At 33.2% G+C, this 13,433-nt stretch overlaps 1 protein-coding gene across 10 annotated transcripts in view; it reads left to right on the top strand.

Annotated features, from left to right (window-relative positions):
* The window catches only part of tsnare1 (T-SNARE Domain Containing 1), a 506,388-nt gene that overhangs the window by 258,720 nt on the left and 234,235 nt on the right, over positions 1-13,433 (top strand). For 8 of the 10 annotated variants that reach the window (XM_087284985.1, XM_087284980.1, XM_087284981.1 and 5 more), the window contains one exon: positions 6,500-6,609. In XM_087284985.1, the coding sequence (XP_087141111.1) occupies positions 6,500-6,595 (96 nt within the window). In that variant the 3' untranslated portion in view covers positions 6,596-6,609. Of the gene's footprint in view, positions 1-6,499; positions 6,610-7,131; positions 7,462-13,433 lie in introns of those variants that run through there. The other 2 variants (XM_087284987.1, XM_087284983.1) reach the window with 1 other exon arrangement.

Raw genomic sequence — 13,433 nt, 5'->3', positions numbered from 1 at the left:
GCAAATCAGTCAATCAATGTAATTCATTTAGACAATAAATATTTATTTGTTTGTTTGTTTGTTTATTTATTTGGTTTATTTGGTTTTTCAGCAATGCAAATCAATCATGCATTGTAATCCATTTGGACAATGCATATTATGTATTTATTTATTTATTTTATTTGTTTATTTTGTTTTTGTTTCAGTGTAATCCATATATTTATTTTTTATTAGTATTAAGGAGTAAAAAAATAAAACACACAATAAATAAAATAAAATAATTTCAACAAATAAATAGGCAGTGGGTAGCACTGTCATCACACAGCAAAAAGGTTGCTCATTCATTTTGGCGGTTCATTATGGTGAATTGTGGTGACCGCTGATGAATAAAGGGACTAAGCTGAAGGAAAATTCATGAATTAGTGAAAAGAAAAAAATTTAAAAGAAAATAATAATTATATATATATATATATAAATATATATATATATATATATATATATATATATATATATATATATATATATATATATATATATATATATATATATATATATATATATATATTATTCACATGTTATTATTAATTTCATTGTGTTGTGTGCATTTTATATTTTAGTTTTTACAATTATTTATTATATACTAATCATTGATGATTTGATTTATGCAAGTCATAAAATGCAATCACATTTTTTAAAACCATGAAAATTTTGAATAAATCTCCTTGAACAAATAGAGTAAAGCATTTGCTACATTCTTTACTACATGACACAATATACATTCAAACATGTTTCAGTGTAGGCTTGTTAAATATACCTTATGCAGGTGCATCTGTAAAACTCTCCTTATTCATCTGTAACTTTTTCTAACATTGAGATCTTCAATCCTCCTGCACAGCAGCCAGAAGCAGTGTATTTGTGGAAAGTGGAGACCTCAAGCTCTTGTTTATTTGCCGTGTCTTTTAAACATCACAATCAGGAAGTATTGGATTCTGCATTTTTTATGTAAATTGCACGTAAGCCGATTACAAGCCAGGCAGTAGCAGCGCAAACATTATTTATTTTATGGACCTTCAATTTTCTGAGCAGATGAGATAAAGGCGGAATATTATTACGTATGTAATCATCATGCTGCGATTTTATGACATTATAAAGATGTTTCTCGTGTAGATGTTTCTCGTGTCAAAGAAGGTAAATGAATCTAATGCTCTTCCCTCTCTCTCTCTCTCTCTCTCTCTCTCTCTCTCTTAAAACCGATGCAAAATGTCATGTCCACCTATGTAAAAGTGAAATTTCCTGCATTATTATATAGGTCAGTTTGCTGTAGAAGAGTTTAACAGATACAATCTGTGTTTCTCGATGGCTGGAAATCCATTTGTACATATGAGTTCGTCCAGCAGAAATATTGTACTTGTCGTCATATAATTGACTGTTACAAGTGGAAAATTGGTGGTTGTCCATATATTTGTCCATACTGAGTGAAGCTCAACCTCATTTTGAAGGTCCTTTCATCCAGCAATTGGAATAGTATGGCATTAAATTCCTTCTGAATGTTTGTATTTATGAGTCGGCATGTTACAGTATTGCATACAGTACAAATTCTACGTAAAATTGAGCACGATTTTAAACTGTACTGTATGTACAGTGATGAAAGTGTGTCTTTACATTTTACTGTTATAATGTACTTGATGTTATGAAGAGTTCAGATGCAAAGACCTCTAAGTGCCATCTGACATTTTCTTCTAAAGTTAGCTTTTTTTCAGCCTCCCATTAGGTTAACCTTAAATACAGGAAACCATTCTTTGCCGCAAATGTAAAATTATTAAACCTACACACAGCAGGCTGAGAAAGTTTCACATGTCTTTTAGCGGCTTTTGCATCTGAACTCATCACATGAATAATTTTGCATGATTGTACAATGCTATGCTATGTTTTGTAGATAACATTTTTATTAATTTTTCCATTCATTTCAACAGATATACCATAATTACACCTGCTGCATATCCATGGCTTTAATACACTATATATAAAAATGTAGAGCTTCCAAAACTTTTTGGCTTATTTTTTTGTTCACTAACAAACCTTTTAATAAACGGAGCTATTTATTTCTTACTGTAAAGATAATTTTAATGATCAAACACATGGGTTTTCAAATATTGGCCCTTTTATAAAATAAAATATTAATACAAGCATTATTAAAAAAACAAAAAAAAAAACATGATTAAATGTAAATGCCCATAACAGTATTTTTAACAGTGCAATAGTTCTGATAGCAAGAATGGGACAACTGCTGAATAATGAATTACATGAAATTAACCCAAAAATAAATGAAAGACATTTAGCTAATTATAATCTTCAGACAAGGCATGATCAAGCTGTCTACACCAAAATAAATATTTCCCAAATGATGTTTAACCGAGCAAGGACATTTTCACAGTATGTCTGATAATATTTTTTCTTCTTGAGAAAGTCTTACATGTTTTATTTTGCCCAGAATAAAAGCAGTTTAAATATTTTTAAAAACTATTTTAAGGTCAAATATATTAGCTCTTTTAAGCTATATTATTTTTCGATAGTCTACAGAACAAACCATCGTTATACAATAACTTGCCTAATTAAACTAACCTGCCAAGTTAACCTAATTAACAGTTAAGCTTTTAAATGGCACTTTAAGCTGTATAGAAGTTACTTGAAAAATATCTAGTCAAATATTATTTACTGGCAAAGTAAATAATATTCATCATTCATCAATATTCATTTAATATTCATCAATTCATCATGGCAAAGATAAAAGAAATCAGTTATTAGAAATGAGTTATTAAAACTATTGTTTTGAAATGTGTTGAGAAAATCAACAGCAGGGCTAATAATTCAGGGGGTTTTATAATTCTGACTTTAACTGTACATTATTAGTATTTTTATTTGTATTTTTGAATGAGACTTTTCTTGCATAAGTAAAAGAAACCACACTTTTGCCAACCAGACCAGCCATTTTTTCATGTCAGATCTTTAAGAACTGAATCGAATATTCTAATTAAATTATCAGCTCAAATGCGTACAGTACTCGAATCATTTGTAGACCTCCCCCTTAAAACTTATTCAATATCAAGGTGCTTTGGTTTTACTGCTTCTACAGCAGCTTGACTAAATTGGGTGCATGGAGAGGGAGAAAACTCATTTCCCTTTTCCTTTTCTCTCCTCTCGCTGGCACTTCACTCCATCAGCTTTCCTTTTATCCTTAAGTCATTTTGCCTTTCTCTTTCTCACTCTGTGAACGTCTGCGCTCTCCATCTCCACCTCACCTCCCCACTGCGAAACCAGAAGACGAAAAAAAAAGAAATACAAATTCAAGCTCCAAAATGGAGCAACAGTTGTATTGTCACCTAAAGCTTTTTTGTTCCTTTTTTTTAACCTGATTTATTTTCCTGTTTTCTCTGAATGACAGAACAGGCCTTGGATAACGCAGAGTGAAATTCAGCGCCGAGAGACTGTACGCCGACTGATAGAGCAAGCGGAAGAGAGAGAAAGTTTATAAGGCGCGGTTTTTGGAGAAATGTAAGAAAGAAGCGAGGGAATCTGTGGTGACCAGCTGCAAGAGAGGAGATAGCAGAGAGAGGCTTTTAATTCCCAATCCCTACAGAGCCTTTGAAAATTACCAATCTTCTTATCACAGACGCAGGGCTGCTTATGCAAATTGTTGTGGAGTGGAACGTTTAAACGGAAAATTACTCGACAGCAGTTTTTTTTTTCTTCTTCTTTTTTTTTCGCCTCCCTCCCTTCCTCCCCCCACATGCACACTTCCACATAGAAAGCCTGTTTCCAGTCTCAGATAAGAAGATGAATTGCTCTTTGCGCTTTGAAGCACGTCAGGATTTAAAGACTCCAGCCTTGCTGTGGTCTACGACTGCTGCTCTTTCTGGCTTTGTCAGAAATAAAAAAAAGAAAAAGCGATGGGGAAGGGCATTTCAAAACAACATAGAATCCGTGCTCCAAAACGACGGAGCTTGCCCGAGGAGGAAAATAAATAAATATGGAAACGCACTCAGCAAGCAAATTCCATTCACTGTTGTTTATTATTCCGCCACTTGTTGGTTGCTTCTGAACTGGATCTTAATTCCTCGACATGACAAAGCAATAGATGCACAGGGGGTTTCCGGTCTTAGACGTTGAAAGTCCACTTTTCGGCACTTTTCCAAAATGTTCTTTTGAAAACAGAGCATTGCTTCCTTCCACCACGCCGTCTTATCGGAGTGGAAGAGCTTCAGAGGGCCCGAACGCCGTTCAGCCAGAACTGGAGCGCGGCGGTGAATGCGGCTCTCTCATGCTTGTCCAGCAGCTCTTGACTCTAGGCCACGATTCAATTCTGTTACATAATGTTTTTACATAATGTTCTACATGTCAGTCAAATGTATTGTGGCATGCTTATGTATGGGAGGGGTTACACTTATCTGTTGTACTGTATATTATTGCATCCTGGCAGTTCCTTTGTTCCCTACAATATGGACTTCTCTATGTTTTTAATTCATTCATTTATTTTATTATTTAACTTATTTTCATTTTAAGGTATTTTAAATAATATACTTTAAAAAGTTATAATAAAATGCATGTTGAAAACTCATAACATATGCATGTAAGATAACAGGTGTCATTTGCCTAATGATTTTTAAATATTAAAGCAAAGAGACTTAATGTGCTTATAACGTGCTTATACTGACACCTACTGGCACATGTCACAAGATCACTGACACTGGCATGTGTCACTGACATTACTGGCATGTGTCTAAAAAGAGCCACTTGACAATAATGATGATCAGGGTTACACATAGGCTGTTAATATATTTGGGCCCAGGGGCCCACAAGTTATGTGTTAAAAGTGCGTTGCATACATAGTACCCCCACCCCTACTCACCTCAGGGGCAAGGAAAAAAAGTTCAGGCTCAGGAATTTTTTCCACTATCAGCCCTGTATATATATATATATATATATATATATATATATATATATATATATATATATATATATATATGCGTTTTCTTTAAAAATTACATATTTTTGTATGTTTCATACAGGCACTATGCATGGCTAAAAATAAGTCAGAGGATGTTATTAATGAAAGAAAATCCTGTATGGGTTTTTATTGATATGTATAAGATATTATAAAGTTATGTAATATCACACAATGGTGCAGTTTTCCAGAATATCTACAGTATATGACTAATCTAAACTATTTTATTATTTTAATACCACAGTTCATCAGTACCGAGTAAACTGTAAGCTCTGTATTGTCCATTTCACACGTTTTTTTCTTTTTTTTTTTTTTTTTAACAAAGATTGAAGCACAACCTTTGTGATTCACTGATCAACACTGCAGTGCTTCATTCCTGCATGAATCTGTTTTTGAGCAAATCAGGTGAGCCTGATTCAATAATCTGTTCATAAAGAATCAGGCCTTTTGAATAAATAATTTAAATGAATTATTTAAGCCACGTACTTGCAGTTTTGTCATATTTATTTATCTGCAGCAGGCCTAAACCAGCTAATGTAGCAGTTTGAAAAAATCCCTTGCAAAATTATTGATATAATTAATTGTCAATGCAATGCTTTTGAGGGGCGTCACAGTGGTGCAATTGGTAGCACGATCATCTCACAGCATGATGTTTGCTGGTTTTAGCCCCAGCTGGGTCAGTTGGCATTTCTGTATGGAGTTTACACATTCTCCCTGTGTTCGCACAGGTTTCCGAGTGTTCCGGTGTTCCCCACAGTCCAAAGCCATGTGCTATGGGTGAATTGAATAAGTTAAATTGGCAGTAGTGTATGTGTGTGAATGCAAGAGTGTAGGGGTGTTTCCTAGTGTTGGGTTGCAGCGGAAAGGGCATCCGCTGCGTAAAACATATTCTGGATAATTAGCAATTCATTCCACTGTGGTGACTCCTGATTAATAAAGGGACTAAGCCAAAGGAAAATAAATGAATGAATGAGTTCGTCATTACTGGGTTAACTGTAAGCACAATATTGTCTATTTCATAGTTTGTTTGTTTTTTTTATTTTTTTTATTAAAGGTAAAGCAGAAGTTTTGTGATTTACTGATCACCACTGCAGTGCTTCATTCCTGCATGAATCTGTTTTTAAGCAAATCAAGCGAGCCTGTGATTCAATAATCTATTCATAAAGAAACTGGCATTTTAAATTAATCATTTGAGTTTCAAGTTTCAAGCATCCTACATGCAGTTATGCTATATTTATCCACGGCAGGCCTAAACCAGGGAATGTACCAGCTTTAAACAAACATTTATAATTATTGATATAATTAATTCTCAATATAACACTTTTGAGAGTATTATAAACCTTTTGTGAGACCATCTACCAAAAATCTTTTTTTTTTTTTACGGGGTAAAGCATGTTAAATGATGGACTGACATGTAAATGAGCAATTTGATGACATGAATCTGACTTTGGGGTGAAGCCATTATGTTTAATGACAGTGTCAGCAATACAGTGTGTGTTTGTTCTGTGTTCTTCACAGAGGCAGCTGAGGAGGAGGAAGTGTTTTCTGCTGATCGGGGGACTGCTGTTGCTTACTCTGCTGATCATCATCATCGCAGTCTCTGCCAGAAAATGAGAACAGGACCACAGGTGAGCCATGTCTGTTGTGTCAGGATGTAATACAATTAGAAATGGGGAAAAGAGAGAGAGAAAATGTTCTATATTGTAGGACCCAATCAATAAAACAAACATACATTTATTAAAATATATAATATCAAACAATATAAACACTTTAGTCACACTTTACAATAAGATTTTATTTAATGTATTTGCCAACATGAACTAATAATCAACAATACTTGTTCAGCATTTATTAATTATAGTTTAACATTTACTAATGCATTATTGTAATCCAAATTTATTCTTGTTATCATTAATTACTGCACCGTGAGTTAACAAACTAACAATGAACAACTGAATTTTTATTAACTAACATGAACAAATACTGTAATAAAGGTATTTTTCATTGTTTGATAATGTTAGTAAATGCATTAACTACACATTAACTGATAAAACCTTATTGTAAAGTGTTACCAACAATTTTTATAAAGTAACACATTTGAGCCTATGATGTTCACAATTTAGCATCAAAAGTGTGTTTCTGCATTGCAGTGATTGGCTGATCTTGATTTAGGTGACTTAATAATGACCGGACATTATGATCACTACCATTGCACAAAGTAAACCACTTGGATCTTCATTTTGAGTTCATGAAATATTCATGTTCATTTAATAATTAAAGTGTTAACAAAAAAGCTGTATTCATATAATTCATATCATAGATTTTAGGTTTTATATACATATATTTTTACAACAGCTTATTATATTAATTGTGTATATACTGTATAATAAATAAATTAAGTATAACCTAATTGTTTTAAATAAATGTATGTTTTGCATTTGCGTGAGTTTCATTAAACAAATAAATTACAAATACGTTTTATATTGTATTTGTAGTGATTTTTTAATGATTTACTGTACAAAAGTGTGATGTATTTGCCATGATGATTGCTAGTTAAACTCATGCCTGTATTTTTAAAATATATACAGATTCTCAGCGGGGATATTTTTTTGTCCTAAATCATGTTAAGCAGGTCTTAATTCTCCTATGTCCAAGTAAAGCTACCCAATCAACAATAGTCCATCTCAAAGCCTGTGTGTGTGTATGTATATACTATTATTATTATTAATATTTGTCACGATCATCAGTGATCCAGCCTGTTTAGATCGCTGGTAAACACACAGTATCACATAGAAATACAAATCAGCCATTATTTAGACTACAAGATCCAGTCATGCACTGCACACACACGCACCGGTTCCTAATGGCTGATTGCTTACTCACACAGCTGAAGCTTCTTAAAGACTGATTAATTGGGCTATTTCTTGCAACACACTAACACAGAGACTTTGCTGAGTCTTGTTAAACTGAATAGTCAACATTACGAAGTCTTGCCTTGTTTTGACCCTCACTTTGTTTTGTTTGTTTACATTACTTGCTGCCTGCTTGTACTGACCATTCTTGTTGACCACGACTCTGGATTGCTTGTATACATCTGTTTGTTCTTGATTGCGACCGTTGCTTGCCTGACCAATCTGAGTAAACCTGCGTTTGGATCCGCATGTCATTGACGACGCATGACGTTGTCAGCGTCCCTTAATATTACAAGACTATTATTTTGAATGGTGATAGTAATAAAAGCAATAATGACTGGAGTAATAATTTAATTTAAAACTACATACAATAAGTAATAAATAAATATTGAAAAAGTATTTAAGATTTTGTTTTTTACATTTAATAAATGCCGCCTTGATGAACGAAATAATTTTATTTGAATTAATAAATAATTTTAGGAATAAAAAAAAAAAACTGACCCTAAACTTGTGACTGGTAGTGTGTGCATATATATATATATATATATATATATATATATATATATATATATATATATATATATATATATATATATATATATATATATATATATATATTTATATATATATATATATATATATATATATATATTTTTTTTTTTTATTGCAAAATTGAGATACAAATCACAACAGCTGTTAGGGAAAGAAATCTAAAGCAACACATCCCTTTAGATGATCTTCCATTAATACAAAAACTATTTACTGAAAAGTCCTTAGTGTTTAGTCCTGAATAAGTTAAAAATTTAATTCACAATGGTCTTAAAAGGGTTAAATTAGACTTAAAGAATCATGCAGAAACCCTGATTATAATATTATTTTATCTTTTTTTATCCAATGCATTATATTTATCCTAAATTGCCCTAAAATAGCAATTTGAGAAAAGACTCATTAACAGCACAAGTAATCGAATAGCCACAAAAAAATTTGGCCTAAACAATTCATTTGAAGCAGGTGATTTAAACATCTGTTATCCGCTGGCTAGTAAAACACCTAAATCCTCCACCTTCCCCTCGTTTCAAACTTCAATATGCGATCATCTTTATGAAAGAAAACGAGTGTCAAAACAATCTTGCTTACCTAATTGCTTCTTGACATTTGTGTAACCTGAACCGCCGTATCAGGGTCCTATTTTTCACTTGAAAAGCCAATGCGGCGAAAGCACTATAATATTTCAGCCATAGGCGGCCCCTTTCTCTGAGGGGAGCGGGATTTTTATCAGTTAGATGGATTACCTCCTCATTCATCTCTGAAAGGCCAGCTGACAATTACACTCTTCTGTTATTCATTTATCCTCACAATCTACTTTTATTCCTTCATTGACTCATTCATTAGTTCATCGGTTTCTCCTCATTCATCTATCTGTGAGTGTTGGGAAGCGGCTGAGGACTGACTCCATTTCCATGCGATGTTTATCGGTGTGTTCGATCTTTTTCGGCCTCCCTCGGGGAGACGAGACTGACTGACAGGCCGGACTCCCTCTCCGATCGATCCATAGCCTCTCGGCGCTCCCTCTTTTCCTCTGGTACACACACAAGCACACACACCTCTTTTAAAACGGCGTGTGTGAAACCGAAAGCTGATAGCATCTTTAATTAAGTAGCTCTTAACTCGCATTTGTGAAATAGAGTGAAACAGGGAGCGTAAGTTGTTTGAACTTTGGTGCTAAGATCTCATCTTTTAGCGGGCGCTTGAGCAAATAAGAACAGTTGAGAGATTTTGTCACTAAAAACATCACTCAACTCAAGCATGCCGTATACGCAGTGTTCACAGACGAAGTACTCATGAGTGGTAGTAGGGATATCAGTATTCCAGCGCTGTTGTTGTTTTGACCTGCAACTGCCTCTGTTATGCTATTATGTCTTTCATTTAAATGCTAAATCTTTTAAACTGTTAGTAGTCATTTTAGTGCTAAATTTACCATATCATGTGGTTGCTGTGTTCTGGGGGCTTTTATAATTTTGCGGTGTGGTTGCTAGGATGTCCTGAGTGGTTGTTAGGGTGCTTTCACACCTGTAGATCGATTATTTTGTTCCGAAACAGGGATTGCAAATTGTTACATTGTTGCTATTTGTTCTTGGTGTGGTTGACTTTCACACGGCAAAGTTTCTAAACGGACCTCAAGAGCTAAAACAATTCACTTGCCAATAAACTCCCCTTACATTGGTCAGAGTTTGACGGTTTATTTTGCAGAGTCCCGCTCAGCAGTCATGCGTCCTTATTTTATATTATGACGATAAGCAATAAGACATTATAAGCGAAAAACCGAGCTTTCATTTTGAATGGTGACATCCACAGACATCGTCACCAAATATACAACAGAGGTAAGACTCTCTCAAACTTAGCCATCTGCTTATGCATTATAGGCTTTACCTTATAGAGAGAAATAACAGATTACATTGCTAAAAATTACAATTACATTGTTCTCAATTTTTCATGGTTTGGTTTAGATTTATTTATTTATTTATTTATTTATTTATTTATTTTTTATTTATGTATTTATTTATTTACTATTTTTTTATTTAAAAAAAAAAAAAGTTCATACAACATTGTTAAAAAGAGATTAGCTGACTTAAAGTGAATAAACCTGCTGCTCAAAAATTATAAAATAAATTAATGATGCGCATAATGAACGTAACTGAAGTCAACTTAGCATTTTCGAATTACAGTGATTTACTCACTTTTTAAGCCAACTTGTTGCTGTTAAAGCAATGGATTTTACTGTTTTTTGTCAAATAACTAATCTTGTTTTACTGCTCTCTTCTAATTTTTAATTATCCCTGTGATTTACTGTCTTTATTTATTTATGTATTTATTTTGTTTATTTATTTATTGTTAGATTTATATGTTAGTTTGTTTGCTGGTTTATATTTATTTATTTTTATTATTTTTTTTAAATCTTTTTGTTAGTTTTATTATTTATTTATATAATTTTTTTTTTCATTTTTTTATTTATTTGTTATTTTAAACAGCAAAAATCAGCCCAAGGCATTCGTGTGTTTTTTTCATTGTTTGTTTGCTTGTGTTTATTTATTTATGTACTTATTATTATTTTTTTTATTTATTTGTTACTTTGTCCGTTTATTTTATTAATTAATTATTCATTTATTTTTATTTTTTGTTTGATTTATTCTTTAGTTATAATGAATAGTTATTTATAGTTAGTTATATATAATAATATATAATATATAATTTATTTATTAATTAATTAATTAACTTAATTTATTTATTTATTTTTTTATTTATTTTATTTTATTTTATTTTTTATTTGTTTGTTTGTTTGTTTGTTTGTTTGTTTGTTTGTTTGTTTTCCCATTACTAAATATTTTTTATGCTTATTTCTATTCCACCTTCCCTTTCTTTTAAATAAATGAATTGTTGGAGAGTCAAAAAATCAATGTTAATTAAATGCTTTTTGTGTGTGTGTGTGTGTGTGTGTGTGTGTGTGTGTGTGTGTGTGTGTGTGTGTGTGTGTGTGTGTGTGTGTGTGTGTGTGTGTGTGTGTGTGTGTGTGTGTGTGTGTGTGTGTGTGTGTTCTTGTTTTTATATCCCGGTGGGGACTTAAACCTGAATGCACACCGCCTCATGGGGACTCATGTCACCGTGGGGACCTAAATTGAGGTCCCCACGGGCAAAGCCTCACTAGCCCCTCCCAAATGGTGTTAGAACACACCCCATGCATTTTCTCCAATGTCCTCTTGGGGATCATTTTCAAGAGAATATTCTGTGTGACTGTGTATCTATGCGCCCCTGGGGGTCACACAGAATATTGCAGTCCCCACCACGTCATTGTTCTGGAAAAGTGTGTCACTTTGTCTCCACTCTATAGCGCCCCCTTTCTTGTCTTCAATTATTACATTAACTGTTGATGGACCAGCATAAAAACTATTTAATACATTACATTACAAGGCATCAACTGATTAGAATATATTAGATATGTTAAAAAATTATGCTCTTTATGCAATTTATTGTAGATCTAACAACAGATTCCAAATATCCATTATGTGTTCAGGATATAAATATCCATTATTGATAAATAAATCAAAAGGAGCATAGCCAGTATTTCACTCTTGCATTAATACATTACCAGTTAAGGTTAAAATATTTTAGTGTGGTTTATTGTAATACTCAGTTCATATGCAATGGTATTACTGTATGCATCTATATTTAAAAAACTAAAGTTTGGCTTTGCCTAGATTAGCCTACATTTTATTAAAATAAACACAGGGTTTATTTCTTCCTTCAGACTTTAATGAGAAAATCACTATTGATTGTAAATGAGAACACAGAGAACAGACTTGTGTCCTTATGGAGACCTATAGCCAGGTTAGCTTGGAAGAATGAATGATGCGAGAACACAGAACATAAACAGAATATACCTGGCCCGGCTGAACCATGTTACTAATAAACATGGGTCAAAAAATTAAGTTTTGACCTACTGTTAGGTTGAATTGGTCGGCTACAGTAGGCTACATCTGTCTTTGTGAAGTTTAAGCATGTGAACAATGTGAAATAAATAGATCTGAATAAAGTTTAAAAACCTGTTCCAGCATCAAGACAGGGCTGCTATAGGGAATGAGCAAGTATAGGGGCAATGGCTGATTCAAGCATGCTATAGTGTCTGCGTTACACAAGGAGCAGCAAAAAGGCCAAAGTGCAGGACCGGTCATCACAGTACACAAGTTTTAGCTTAGTCCTTTTAGCAGAGCTGTTAATGGATATAGCATCTGCTTCAAGAGGGCCAGTACTTCTTACATCAGGTGCCTGGACATGATGGGCTTCTGCCATAAACAGAGCAGCACATTGACTTCCGTGATTCCAAATGTTAAATGTCTACAGGGACCAAATCGTTATGGTTTTTTGCCCTCACAAGGGTTACATAAATCCTGGAAATAATGAACAATGTCTCTTTATCACAATAGTCTATGGGAATTTACATGTACAGTAGATTTACATACATAAAACATTTTATTTCTAAGTTAAGGATTTCTGTATATTCTTTCAAGAATTATGGGAGTATTAAATTATGGAAGACACTTTTATGCCATCCTAAAGGTGGATCTAGCTTAAGAGAAGGCAGTAGCAACAGAAGTGCTGACATGGTTTCAGACCTTGTCTAGAACATTACAACTAAGTGTGAAAAGAGAGATAGTTTGCTTTTATTTTAAGGATGCCGTTAATGAGCTTCAAAATTAATACAGACTGTTTTTCAGGACATCAAGGAGAACAACAGCTCTGAATCACTTTCTGTTCTGTTTTACACCTTTCATTTCAATCACTTCTAAGTATCTAAGTAAACGGTGCATTTAAATAACACATTAATAACAGTAAACAACTTCAGTTACTTCTGGTGTTGTGTTGAAATAATTTGAAACTAGCAGGAAGAATCAGGTTCATGGATCTACAGTATGAGGCCATCTTTAGATGTCAGCTCTCTCCCTCCACACAGTAAAGTGTAGATAGGATACAAGGCCGGCCGGAAC

Source organism: Danio rerio, chromosome 16, assembly GCF_052040795.2.
Source record: "Danio rerio strain M-AB ecotype USA chromosome 16, GRCz13ab, whole genome shotgun sequence".
Taxonomy (NCBI): domain Eukaryota; kingdom Metazoa; phylum Chordata; class Actinopteri; order Cypriniformes; family Danionidae; genus Danio; species Danio rerio.
The sequence above is the reverse complement of the archived record's forward strand: the minus strand, read 5'-3'. Positions and strand labels throughout refer to the sequence as shown.